Source organism: Thalia democratica, chromosome 7 (genome assembly GCF_965202585.1).
Source record: "Thalia democratica chromosome 7, ktThaDemo2.hap1.1, whole genome shotgun sequence".
Lineage (NCBI taxonomy): Eukaryota > Metazoa > Chordata > Thaliacea > Salpida > Salpidae > Thalia > Thalia democratica.
The window spans coordinates 33,838,984-33,850,856 of NC_139171.1; the positions used below are offsets into that span (position 1 = coordinate 33,838,984).

The 11,873-nt window shown below is 27.8% G+C and overlaps 1 protein-coding gene across 1 annotated transcript; it reads left to right on the forward strand.

The window, feature by feature from the left end:
- Positions 1–2,642: 2,642 nt before the first annotated feature.
- LOC145841280 (acid sphingomyelinase-like phosphodiesterase 3b) lies at positions 2,643–6,885 on the forward strand. Its single transcript, XM_082948646.1, has 7 exons — positions 2,643–2,857; positions 3,279–3,362; positions 3,458–3,705; positions 4,654–4,817; positions 5,016–5,204; positions 6,166–6,291; positions 6,499–6,885. The coding sequence occupies exons 1-7, from the start codon at positions 2,643–2,645 to the stop codon at positions 6,883–6,885; spliced, it is 1,413 nt and encodes a 470-aa protein (XP_082804772.1).
- The last annotated feature ends 4,988 nt before the right edge of the window (positions 6,886–11,873 follow it).

The window sequence follows — 11,873 nt, forward strand, 5'->3', positions numbered from 1 at the left end:
ATTTGAAAATAAGTATGATGTTTACTTAATATTAAATTTTATTTCTTCTAACTAAAAACTGTGATTAAAATGTTTCGTTTTTTTTTCTGTACAGTTTTCAGAAAAAGTTAGAACTAAAAATAAACTTGAATACGGTTTAAAAACAAAGCATTTTTTAAGTGTTAAAAGTTTTTATAGCCTGTAAATTTGTAATTTTAATTTAATAGTTTCTTATACTTCTTTCAAAATGGTTACAATTAAAATGTTATAACTAAAACTTAAGTTATAAATTTAGTTACAACTAGATTTATTTCATAAAAGCTAAAAGTTTAATTTGATTTCATCAAACATATTGATAAGTCAACTTTAACAGAAAATTATAGTTTAGTTTAGATTTACAACTCTTCTTAACATTAATAAAAGTTATGGTTGCTAAAATTTGCAGCATTTATTGATAATACAGGTAATAGCAATGATTAATATAAGAAAATTTTAAAAACTTTTCAAGCTTTTCAAGCCGAAAAGAGGTAGTTGTTGCAATAAACAACATTTTTTGATTTCTATGCTGTAATTATTTGGAATAAAACTAACCTGAAGTGCTTAATTAGAAAGTTATACTATTGAGAAATAAAACTTTAACACCACTTAATTTGTTAAAACTATATTTTTTATTCTTATTTTATCGTCTAGTAAACAAATAAAAATTTTCATATAAGCACGTGAGTATTTACTTTTTTTAAACGGCGTTATGTTTTATTTTATTTAAAAAGAACCTTTTATATACCAAAGTTTTTATTTTTTACTTATTTGAACTTCAATATAAGATTTTAAAATACCTTCTAAAAACTGTTTACCTAAATACTACTAAGTTTCTTATGTAAAATACATTTTGAAACTTAGTATTATTTTTTAATCTATCCTTTTATTGTGAATAAATATTTTTAAACTTTTCTAAGCTCTCTAGTCATTCTAAACTTAGTTAGTTTTTGTTTAATTTTTTTTTCTGTTATCTGATTTTATTGGTTGTTTTATTTCTTAAGGTTTCAAGGTTCAGATTACAAAATTTATTTTTTAGCTCGTAAGAAATTGTAAAAGCATGTGGTGTTCGACTCGATAACCGAAATGTTTTTTCGTACACCACGTCCTTGGACCAAACTTTTCGAGCGCTTTTTTTTTGATTGTTCAATAAACAATATGCATACTATATTTAATAGTAGTATAGTGCACAAACTAATGTAAAGTTTTTTCACTTTGTAGGTGTAGTTAAAAACAAGAACTTTTTAAAAAAATTAATAAAAGTATTGTTTTATTGTACATGTTTAGAAATTTCTTATAAAGACAAAAAGATGTGAACTAAAACTTAAAAGTTATTTTAACGTTTCACAGTACTTTAATGGTTATTAATAGTAGGATGATAACAAATTTTTTTATAGTCTTTAAATTGCTAATAACTACTTACAAAAAATAAACAATTTTCTTTTATTTAAGTTTTATGACAAATACAGTAAATAAATCAAATCTTTAAACTGTGTAAATTAAACAAAATTCATTATAAATCTATTTTTAAAAAATCTTAAGTTAACATGGTAGTTTTACTTAACTTTTTAGACCATCAGACCGAAAGCTTTCAATAAACTAAGAGTCAGGTTTCGTTCTTAAATAAACTCATCAGCCAGTCGCAACCGAAAAACCTACTGCAGTCTTCAATCTACAAACGGTTTATCATGTTTTACCATAAAGTTTTATCATAAAGTAATCATGAAGTTATACTTTATTAAATCATAGAACTAAAAGCTATGTGTTAATCATTAATCTGCTTGAAAAATCTTGAATAAAAACGTTACACAATTTCGTTAACAATTCATATTAGTTTAGAGTTATAAAACTGTTTAAAACGTTTTACAATTTTTAAAAACGTAGTAAACAATGTTTTTTTGTGATAATTTTTTTTGTTGTCTTTTGTTTAGTTTAGCTTATTTGTTTTTCTATATGCTTATGAGTGTTAATGAAAATATTTAAAAGTTTTAAAGATATTTATATCTTTTTGTTCTACTACTATTAACAATCTTAGGGCTTTATTTAACTCAAAAAAGGTATAAGTATCACTCAAAGAATACCTCGTTAAGTACAAAGCTTTTGTTTTACTAATTTAATAAGAATATCAATTTTTGTTACGGTTTACTAGTTTAAAAACTGTAGTGACTTTTCTTTTTAACAAACTATCACCCGCATTCACGCTTTGATTTTCGTACTGACATTTAATTCAAAATATTCAAATCAAACCAAAACATCTAAAGTTCAAACGAAAACTTTTTATATGAAAATAAGTTTGTTTTTGTTTAGCATGAAAACCATTATTGAATTATGGATTTAAAACAAAGCTTTAATTCATAATGTCGATGTAAATAAACAATGCGTCATATTTTGTTTGTTTTCGTTGTCAGTTCTTTGAACATAGTTTACGCAAGCATTGTAAACAAAATAACATATAAAACCTTTAAAAGTATATATCAAAATAACGCTTGCTTTAAAATAAAAAGCATATGATTATTTAAAAATAAAAAAAGCAAGTGTTTGATTTTAAAAGACGATACTAAACTTCAACTCAAAGGTTTTCAGCTTAAACTTTTAATAAAATAAACTCAAAACACCCATGTAGAAGAATGTCGACGTTTAAAACTTTGTTGATCGTTTTAAATGCCATTATTTCAGCTGATTCGACAACAGTCAATCGAGTATCGAATGAGGGGAATTTCTGGCACGTGACCGACATGCATCACGACATTTACTACGACTTGTCAGCTCCATCTAGCGACCAAGTTTGTCCTTCTTCCAGTGGGGCAAACGCCGAAAATCCTGGAATTTTTGGAGATTACCGGTTCGTTTTGAGTAATCAAAAAATTTCAATTGAGCTAACAATTAAAAATATCTTCGTTTTGCACTTACGATTTTTTTTATTAAGAGAGAGAGCTGAATGTTTATCAAACAAGTTTTAAATTACAAAGTTTTTTTACTTTCAGTTTTTCATTTCTTAAGGATGTAAATGAATTTAGTTTCACAAATAATTGGCTTTCTTAGTTTTTTAGATGTTGAGGACTATAATTCAAATTTATTATACGCTTTATTTGATTTTTATCTTTAATCAATTCTAACGTATTTTAAATTAGGTTATGTTATAGTAGCAAAACAATTCTTAGTCATTAGAATGATTATTTGATAATTTTATAGCGATATTATCTAAATAATTAATTAGAAAAATTTCAAACAGTTACAAGGTAATACAAAAATCTTTTAAACAGCTGCGATGCTCCTTGGCAATTGATAGAATCTGCGGTAAATTTTATGGCATCAACTAACCAACCAGACTTTATCATATGGACTGGGTAAACAGACGTTTAACTATTATTTCAAAAATTTTTACTTAAAAATCATTTTATTTTTAATTAAATTTGACTTTATACGGCAAATTTAACCTCAGAGATGACACTCTTCACACGTCGGACGAAGACAAATTTCTTAGTGAAGACATCGTTGTCGATATAGTCTCCCAGCAAACGAAACTGTTTAGTGACAAATTTCCCGGGGTTCCGGTTTACCCTTCGTTGGGTAACCATGACTACCATTTAAAGAACCAGGTCCCGACCGGCAACAGCTACATTTTGTCTAAAATTTCAGAGATCTGGTGCCCCCTGATACCGCAGAACCAATGTGACTTCTTCAACAACAGTTAGTTTGACATTCGTTTTTAACAACATGATTGATAAAAATCAATTGAAGTTAAAAGGCTGGTTTATTTTTTTTAAGCTTTAATAACTTCTTTATAGCTGTATACAGCATTGTGTTTAGTTGTCAAAAATTAAATGATATGAATTACATTTAAAAAGTAAACTTTAAATAAGAGCATTTGGAAAGTTTAAGTTTTTGGTTGTTTTTTTTTTGTTAACTAAGCAGTAAACACATATTTTAAGTTAAGAAAAAACTTTCTAATGGAAAACTTTGACTTTTATAGATGACACGTTTGTCTGATATCAATTTTGCTGCATAAAACAAATTCATTAAACAAAATATGTAAATAACTAGACTCAAAACAAAGTATTTAATTAAAATTTTGTTAAATTTAAAAATTTTAGCTGTTTTAGTTTCAAAACTCTATAAGATTACGTGTTTTGCTTGTTACTAAAAACTTAATATTAAAATTTAAATTTAGTAAATGTGTATAACAAGATAATATTCTTATTTTAAAGTTTTTTATACAAAGTACAAACTTACACCCTAAGATGACAATCATTTTTAAATGAAACATATTCAGTTTGTAAATTTAAGATTTTATATAAAACTTTGTTTCATACTTCAACAAATTTTATTACTTTTCAGTGCGACCAAAACTTTCTAAAAACAACTTGTTTTTTACACTACAAAAGTTAGAATACTTAGCAATAGTTAAAAGTTCTTTAATTTATCTTTTTTGTATTGTTAACCAAGTATATTAAACATTGTATAGTACTTTTTTTAAACTTTCTTTAACCGACTTAGATACATTGAAAACTGTAAAAAAATATCGCTTTTTTAAACTGCCAACCCTAGAATATCTGGCCCATGCGTAAAAATTGTATTCATTAAATCTGTAAAAATTCTTTGTAAAGTTAATTTACAAGCTCAATTGTTTGTTTGAAGCTGGAAGCTACATGGTGGACCACAATGAGAACTTGCGCATAATATCACTGAACACGATAGTTTGGTACAAAAGCAACAAACAGGTTGATGGAACTGGAGACCCCAACATGCAGTTTGAGTGGCTCGAATCAGCGCTAGATGGCGCTCGTGAGCTTGGAAAGAAGGTTTTTTTTTTTTAAGCTGGTATATGTAATATGCAGATACCAAATACTTCAACTACGTTGCGGTTGATTTAAAGACCAAGTAAATTAGATTAGACAAAACTTCTAACACAGGTAAAAAAGGTATTTAAAAAAAAATTTTAACACTAAGACCGATTGAAAATAGAATGATATATATTAGGTGCGAGTACGTATTTACAGGTTTACGTGACTGGTCACATACCGCCGGGGTACTTTGAACTCGTAGACGACGTGTACTGGCTGTATCCCGAGTACAGCCGTCGCTTCGTGTCCATTGTGAACAGCTACAGTGACGTCATAACGGGTCAGTTCTTCGGTCATCACCACACCGACTCCTACCGCATGTTGTACGATGAAAACAACGCTGCAGTGAGTAATACTTATAGTTTTACAGGTTTCTTAAAAAAAAAGCTACTTTTGTAAGTAAGCATAGCTATAAAAATTCTGCGGTGTAAATGAGTATATGCTTGCCGAGCTTATACGGGTGTTTACCTGTAAGTATACTTGTTTTGTTCGAGTTTAACATAATTAAGTTATAATTTACTATTTACTACTAAACTTTTGTAGTCTACTTTTCAAACAAAATCAGAGTTTAATTAGTACAAAACAAAACTGGAAACAAATTAAAAACTTTGATGTTGTGATTTTGCTAGCAAACTTTAAGAGATAGTTTTTTTTCTATAGGTATCACTATATTTAACAGGTTAAAATAAAATCGAGAAGTCCTAAAATAAAAGCGTAAGATTTATTTTTATTTCATTTAATTATCTCGGGTACAAAATTTTTGATAATTACATAAAGTTTTAAAGCATATTACCTTTTAGTTATATCTTCAGAAAATTTCGTTTTATAACTACACAGGTTTTTCTTGTGATTTTATTACCAACTACAACAACAAAATAAAATTTTTTACTTATTACTTTAAGTTATTAATGACTTTGCGAAACTCCCATGTGAACTTACATGTTGGAATTTTAATTATACTAAAACACAGTAGTTTTTGCTGGATTTTTTATTTGTTTGATTACCAAAATATCCAACTTATAATCAATGAGTGAAAAATAAAACAACCATTAGCAAGAATAACAAGTGTTCAAAAAAACCAATAAAAATGGATTCTAAGCTGTTACTGCATAGCTTAATAACTTTAATAAGGTTTTTCGATCTATATAGTAAAAACTTAGTGTATTCTTTTGCGCCTTTTGATTGGACATTTTGTTGTCCGTATTTTATACAATTAAATATTCGTATAAACAAAAAATTTTGTACTTCAAAACCTACTGTATTTTTTGTACTGTATTTTGTATCTAGTTAACCTTAAAAATTTTAGAAATCAGTTATATGGATCGCTCCGGGAGTCACTCCTTGGATGACGACTCTTCCGGGTACGGTCGACGGTGCGAACAATCCCGGAGTGAGGCTGTTTCAATATGACGCTGACACCTACCTACCTATAGTTCGTTCAAATGAGTAGATATATTTCAATTATATTCTAGGCTCACTACTTTATATAAAAAATGGACGACTAACACTTTGTCTGATCTAACTACTACTGCTTTGGCTCTAGCTTCAAGTTTTTTTAATTTAACATATTTTCTTAAATGCTTATATTTCCCAAAAACTATATAAAAGCTTATTAAAAAAAAATTCGATTTAAACAAAGGACTACACTCAATACTACATGGACTTGGAAGAGTCCAACCACGAGGGAGAGGCCAATTGGAAAGTGGAGTACTCGGCTACGGACGCCTTCGACGTCGAAGACTTGAGCGTCAAGTCGATGCAGCGTCTCACCGAGAACCTCCAGTCGGCCGAAGGTTGCGAGGAGTGCGAGTTTTCCGAGACGCTGCAGAACTTCGCGTTGTACAACTCCGTGTCGTACGTGCTGACCGAGTGCGACGAAAAGTGCCAACGTCAGCAGATTTGCGCCATTGTGGCGGTTGAGGCGGAAGCGCACACGAGCTGCATCAACAGAAGCTCGAGCGCTTCACGAGTTCGGTTCAGTTTGTGCTTGGTGGTTTCGTACTTGCTCGCTTGCTTTTTGTTGTAAAATGATGCTTTGTTCATTGCTGTTTTATGAATAAGATACAAGCATTAAAGTTTTTTAGCTTAAATAAAAAAGAACAAAGTATTATATTAATTTATTAACATGTAAAAACTGTATTAGAACAAATAGTAATATCTTTAAAAACTTGCTTTTCTTAGAAAATAATAAATTTTTATACGAAATTTTTAAGTAAAGCCATCAATATTTTACAACAATAAATTATAATTACTTTAAACTGTCTTTGGGTAAGTACTGACTTTAAAATCCTCGATATGAGAGAAAATTCAAGGTTCAAGCAAATAGTGTATTAATATTGTACCTAGTTTTGGTAACCGTTTTTTTATTTCTGAAAAACAGCTTGTACAAAAGCATGAACAAATTTGTTCCACAATTATATTTGTCGATGCATAAAAATGTATAAATAAAATATTTCTTCAGCCCGGGCTCTGAGTTAGTTAACCATTCAAGTCTTTATATTGACATTACTGTAAGTTAAACCAAGGGAAATTTTTTTATCGGTTTAGCAGTTTCATAACATTTTTAGAAATAACTGATATTCGCAAGAAAGGAATTACCTAATTTTTATAATTGTAAAAACCAAAAAGATTGATTATTTAAGTCAAGCTTTTCATACTTAACGATTTTACTAGTTATTAAACTTACTACTAGCATTATTTTCACGACATAGGGTTGAGTTATTGCCTTCATAAAGTAACTTCTATTGCCTTATGTTAGTATATACCTTTCGAAAATGCAATAAATTGCATAGGATTTTTGATGAACAAAAGCAATAATGCAATTACAAGTCTTAAATAATATAAGGAAGCTAAAACTGCAGAACTTATGCCATACAACAGGTTAATTTTACAAAACTTAAGACTACAACAGGGTTTCCCAAAGTGGGCGATATCGCCCCCCTGGGGGCGATTTTAGTATTTTGGGGGGCGATAATTAGTAAGGGGGCGAAAGGGTGGGCGATAACTAGTAAGGGGGCGAAAAGGGGGCGATTTTAAAATTTTGGGTTGTCATAAGATTTTTACTTTTTTTCTTGCTATTTTATTATTTTTAGCTTGCTATTAATTATTTGACCCTGAGGTAAAACTTAAACAAAAAAGTTTATTCTATTTATAAAAAAAAAAGAAAAAAAATCTAGTGCTTATGACTCCTACTTTCAAGTAAATACTATATTTTCATTTATATATTTCCGTATTTAACAATTACATATATCTTAGACGATTGGAATCCCTCTCACTATTTTATAACCTGACATATATGTTATTTGGGGTTATAAATGGTTAGTAAAAATCTATGTTATTTATTACTGTCTATCACCTCATGATATTTCCAGTTGCTTTTTGAAAAGTCACTAAGTTACACTAAGAAATAAAACTATACAGGGTTGCCAATTTACCTAGAAACCTGGAAAAACCTAGAATTTGACAATTTAAGCAAAAAAAAAACCTGGAAAAAATCTGGAATTTTTAAAATTTTAACATACTAAGTAATAAAATTTAGATTTGACACAAAAAAGCTATCATATAGATAAAAGTATGGATCCCTTTGAGGCAAATACTTTTGAAGTAAACGACTTACAGGAAACCTTCTCAGACTTACAAACTGACCTTGAACTTAAAGTAAATTCTTCCAAAGAACGATATGAAAGCTTTCGGAATCAACAAAAACTAAGGCAAAAGTATCCAATCATTTTAGAGGAATTTAGATTGTTGTTTATAGCTTTTCCTTCTAGCTATGTTGTTGATAAAGCTTTCAGTTCAGTTATCAACATCTTGAGCAAAAGGTCTAATCTAGATATTTATAAAGGAGGTGACTTAAGGCTCTATTTTACTAATTAAGAATCAGATTAGAAAAACTTGCAAGCAGTCATATTCCTCATCCTCCACATTATATTAGACTTCAGTAGCAGACATTATTTTATGAAAGTTTTTTAATTTTATTTCATCTTTAGAAGTATTTCTTATTTCACCTGGTTTGTATTGTATTTAAGTAGTCTTTTTATAATAACAACTTTATTAAGCTATTAATTCTACAACAGGTTTGCATAATGCCTATTAAGTATTATTTACGGTAGACTTACTCTTGAGTTCGCACTTTTTACCCAAAAAAAAGTGCAAATTTATATTTTATTAAATTTAACTAAAGTAAAGTCTATTACTAACTAAATATTAATAAAACAAAATATATATAATATTTAATAGCTTATATAGATCTTTTTTTTTATGAAAGTTTGTTTTATGTTTTAATGGATTTCATGTTTATTCATAACATCATTGCATATAACATATTGAAATTTGTCATTTTGTAAAAAAAAAATATGGTAATACTTTTTTGAGTTTGCACTTTTTGATTTTTTTTTCAAAGTGCGAACTCAAGCGGAAATCTACTATATTTATTAAATGGTTTATGTTTTAAAGATTTTAATAATTTTATTTTGACCTTTTTAATTTTGTATTTGATATTCGTTGTTTTACATTACACTAAAAGTTTTTAATGCATAGTGATTAAAATATTTGTTTGAAAGACCTTTATTTGACAGGTTTTTGTTATTACTAGTTTAATATGTATACAACTTATATCACTATAAAACTATTATCTGATTGTAATATTTTGACAACCATTAAAGTTTTTATTTCTAAAAAGATTTTTTTTGGTTTTAAAAGAGTATAAATTTGAGGTTTCTATTTGAAATGACTTCTACTTTTTCATTTAAAAGTTTCTTAAACACAATTTTATTTTCTAACTTGATTTATTATTGTTCAAAAGTTTATTATAATATAAGGAGTTTTAAACTATTAATACAACTGTTTTTTGTTTTATCTTAATTCAATATATATTAGCAATTAGAATATACTTAGTTTATTTTAATACTTCAACACTAGCTTTTAGTTTTTCACTAATTTCCTCTGTTAAGTTATTGTAGGCTAATAGCTAGAAAAAAAAACTTTTTCAACAGAATTAAATAAGCCATCAAAAAGACTGCTACAATTACAAAACAAAATTTAAACCTAGTTAAAAGTTTTTTTTAATTGATTACTTTCTGTTCACTGAATTCACTGTAAAACATTGGATTTTTTTTTGAACTTAAATAAATAAAAAAAATTGTTAGAATCAAGGTTTAGTTCCCTAAAGATTATTCCAAGTCAAATGCTATTTCATGGTATTCTACTACGAAACAAATAGTTTAAAAAGTTAAAAATTAATTTTTTCAACTTTACAACTAACTTGCTTACAATGTATCTTAGCATTGAAATTAGTAAATTTACTGCATTAACTGAAGCTGTTGATGAAACCACTTTTCATGTGAGATAATCAACCAGTCGGTCAAACTTCCTTAAACTAGATCAGAAATAATGTTATAATATTTATTTCATTTAGTGTAAAATAAACTGTTAATTCTTTTATAGTTTTTTAATCTCTGGTATAGATATTTAAAAAAAGCCTATTTATAAAGTAATTTAAGTATTTAGTGCGGCTTAAATAAGTTACTTAGCATTAACTTCTAAATGTCCGAAATTTTTTATATGAGATATCATTAAAATTTCAGGTTTAAGTTAAGATTTCAGGTGGGTAACGTACGGCTCAGATCCAGTCGCAGATCCAGTCGAATTTCGACCCGCTAAGTAAATTGAAAACTACTTGTGCAAAATAAATAAAATTTAGTTATTTGATATTTAATATTTTGATATACGCTTTCATTTCGTTTTCAGCTCACAAAAGTATTTCCTAGATCACAATAATACTAAATCATTGAATTACAATTTTGCTCGAGTTTTTTAATTTTCATATTTGTAATTTTTCTAAATCATGCAGCCCGCAATTACATTTTCTAACGAGTTGAAAATAGAAAATATTTTTTAGTAAATATGAATTGCTGACTACAAAAGTTGTCCACCACTGACCTAAAAGTTTCAATAGTTTCAAAACAGATCATATTTAAACAGGATGATAACAGATTACACAAGGCTTTTAAATAATTAAGTATTTTAATACACTTTACTGGGCTTCTAAGAAAATAACTGTAAATTATTTTCTCAAGCCCTGTAAACTACTTTGAACACAAAAAAGCGTGCATAAGAAGTACAAGACTAAATTACATTTCGAACACAACTTTTTTTAGCTCAAAAGTTTGTACTCAAAAGAAAAACTACTTTGTAAAATCGTGGGGGGCGAATTTTTTTTCAAGTTACTGAAAAGGGGGCGATTTAGTAAATGAGTTTGGGAAACCCTGGACTACAAGCTTATGATACTTTATAAAAGAACAATACCTTGACTTTTCAAGTAGTAGCTAAGAAACAACTTCAAGTTAGATATTATAAAACTAAATAATGTGCTTAACAGTTTGATTTAACCTTAAAGGATGTCATCGGTTATTTACAAACTAAAAATTGGCTAAAAGCTAAGACGTTCCTTAAAAGAATCAGCTGATTATAAGAAATACGTTGCTCATGTTCACTAACAAAAGAAATGGTATCATTTAATTTTATCTTTAGTGTATCCTAGTTTTATACAATATAAGATGGTAAGGTCACTTTTTTTCAAACAAAACTAGGTTTTTTTCTTATAAGGATAACTGTAAAAAAATTGAGATAACGTAAATTTTGCCTAGAGCAGTGGTTCTCAACCTTTTTGATGCCCCGCACCTCTAAAGTCTCTCAATTTGATCTCGCACCCAAACGCTATAATTATTTATTAATAATTTGATTATAAAGCACTAGAAAAGTAATAAATATTAGGCTGAAACTTAAAACTAAACTTTTTATACATTTTGTTATAAATATATGTACTTAAAAAATCAGCTGTTCTAAGTAAAGCTTATGTAATGCTTTATTTTCAAAACTATTAGCAGCTAGGAGGTTTCAAAATAATAAAGGTTCGAGGTAAGATTTTAAAGTTAAAAGGTATTTAGTTCTAAATTGTAAAAATATATGTATAAAAGCTAATACAAATAAAGATTGTATGCTTACAACATAAAT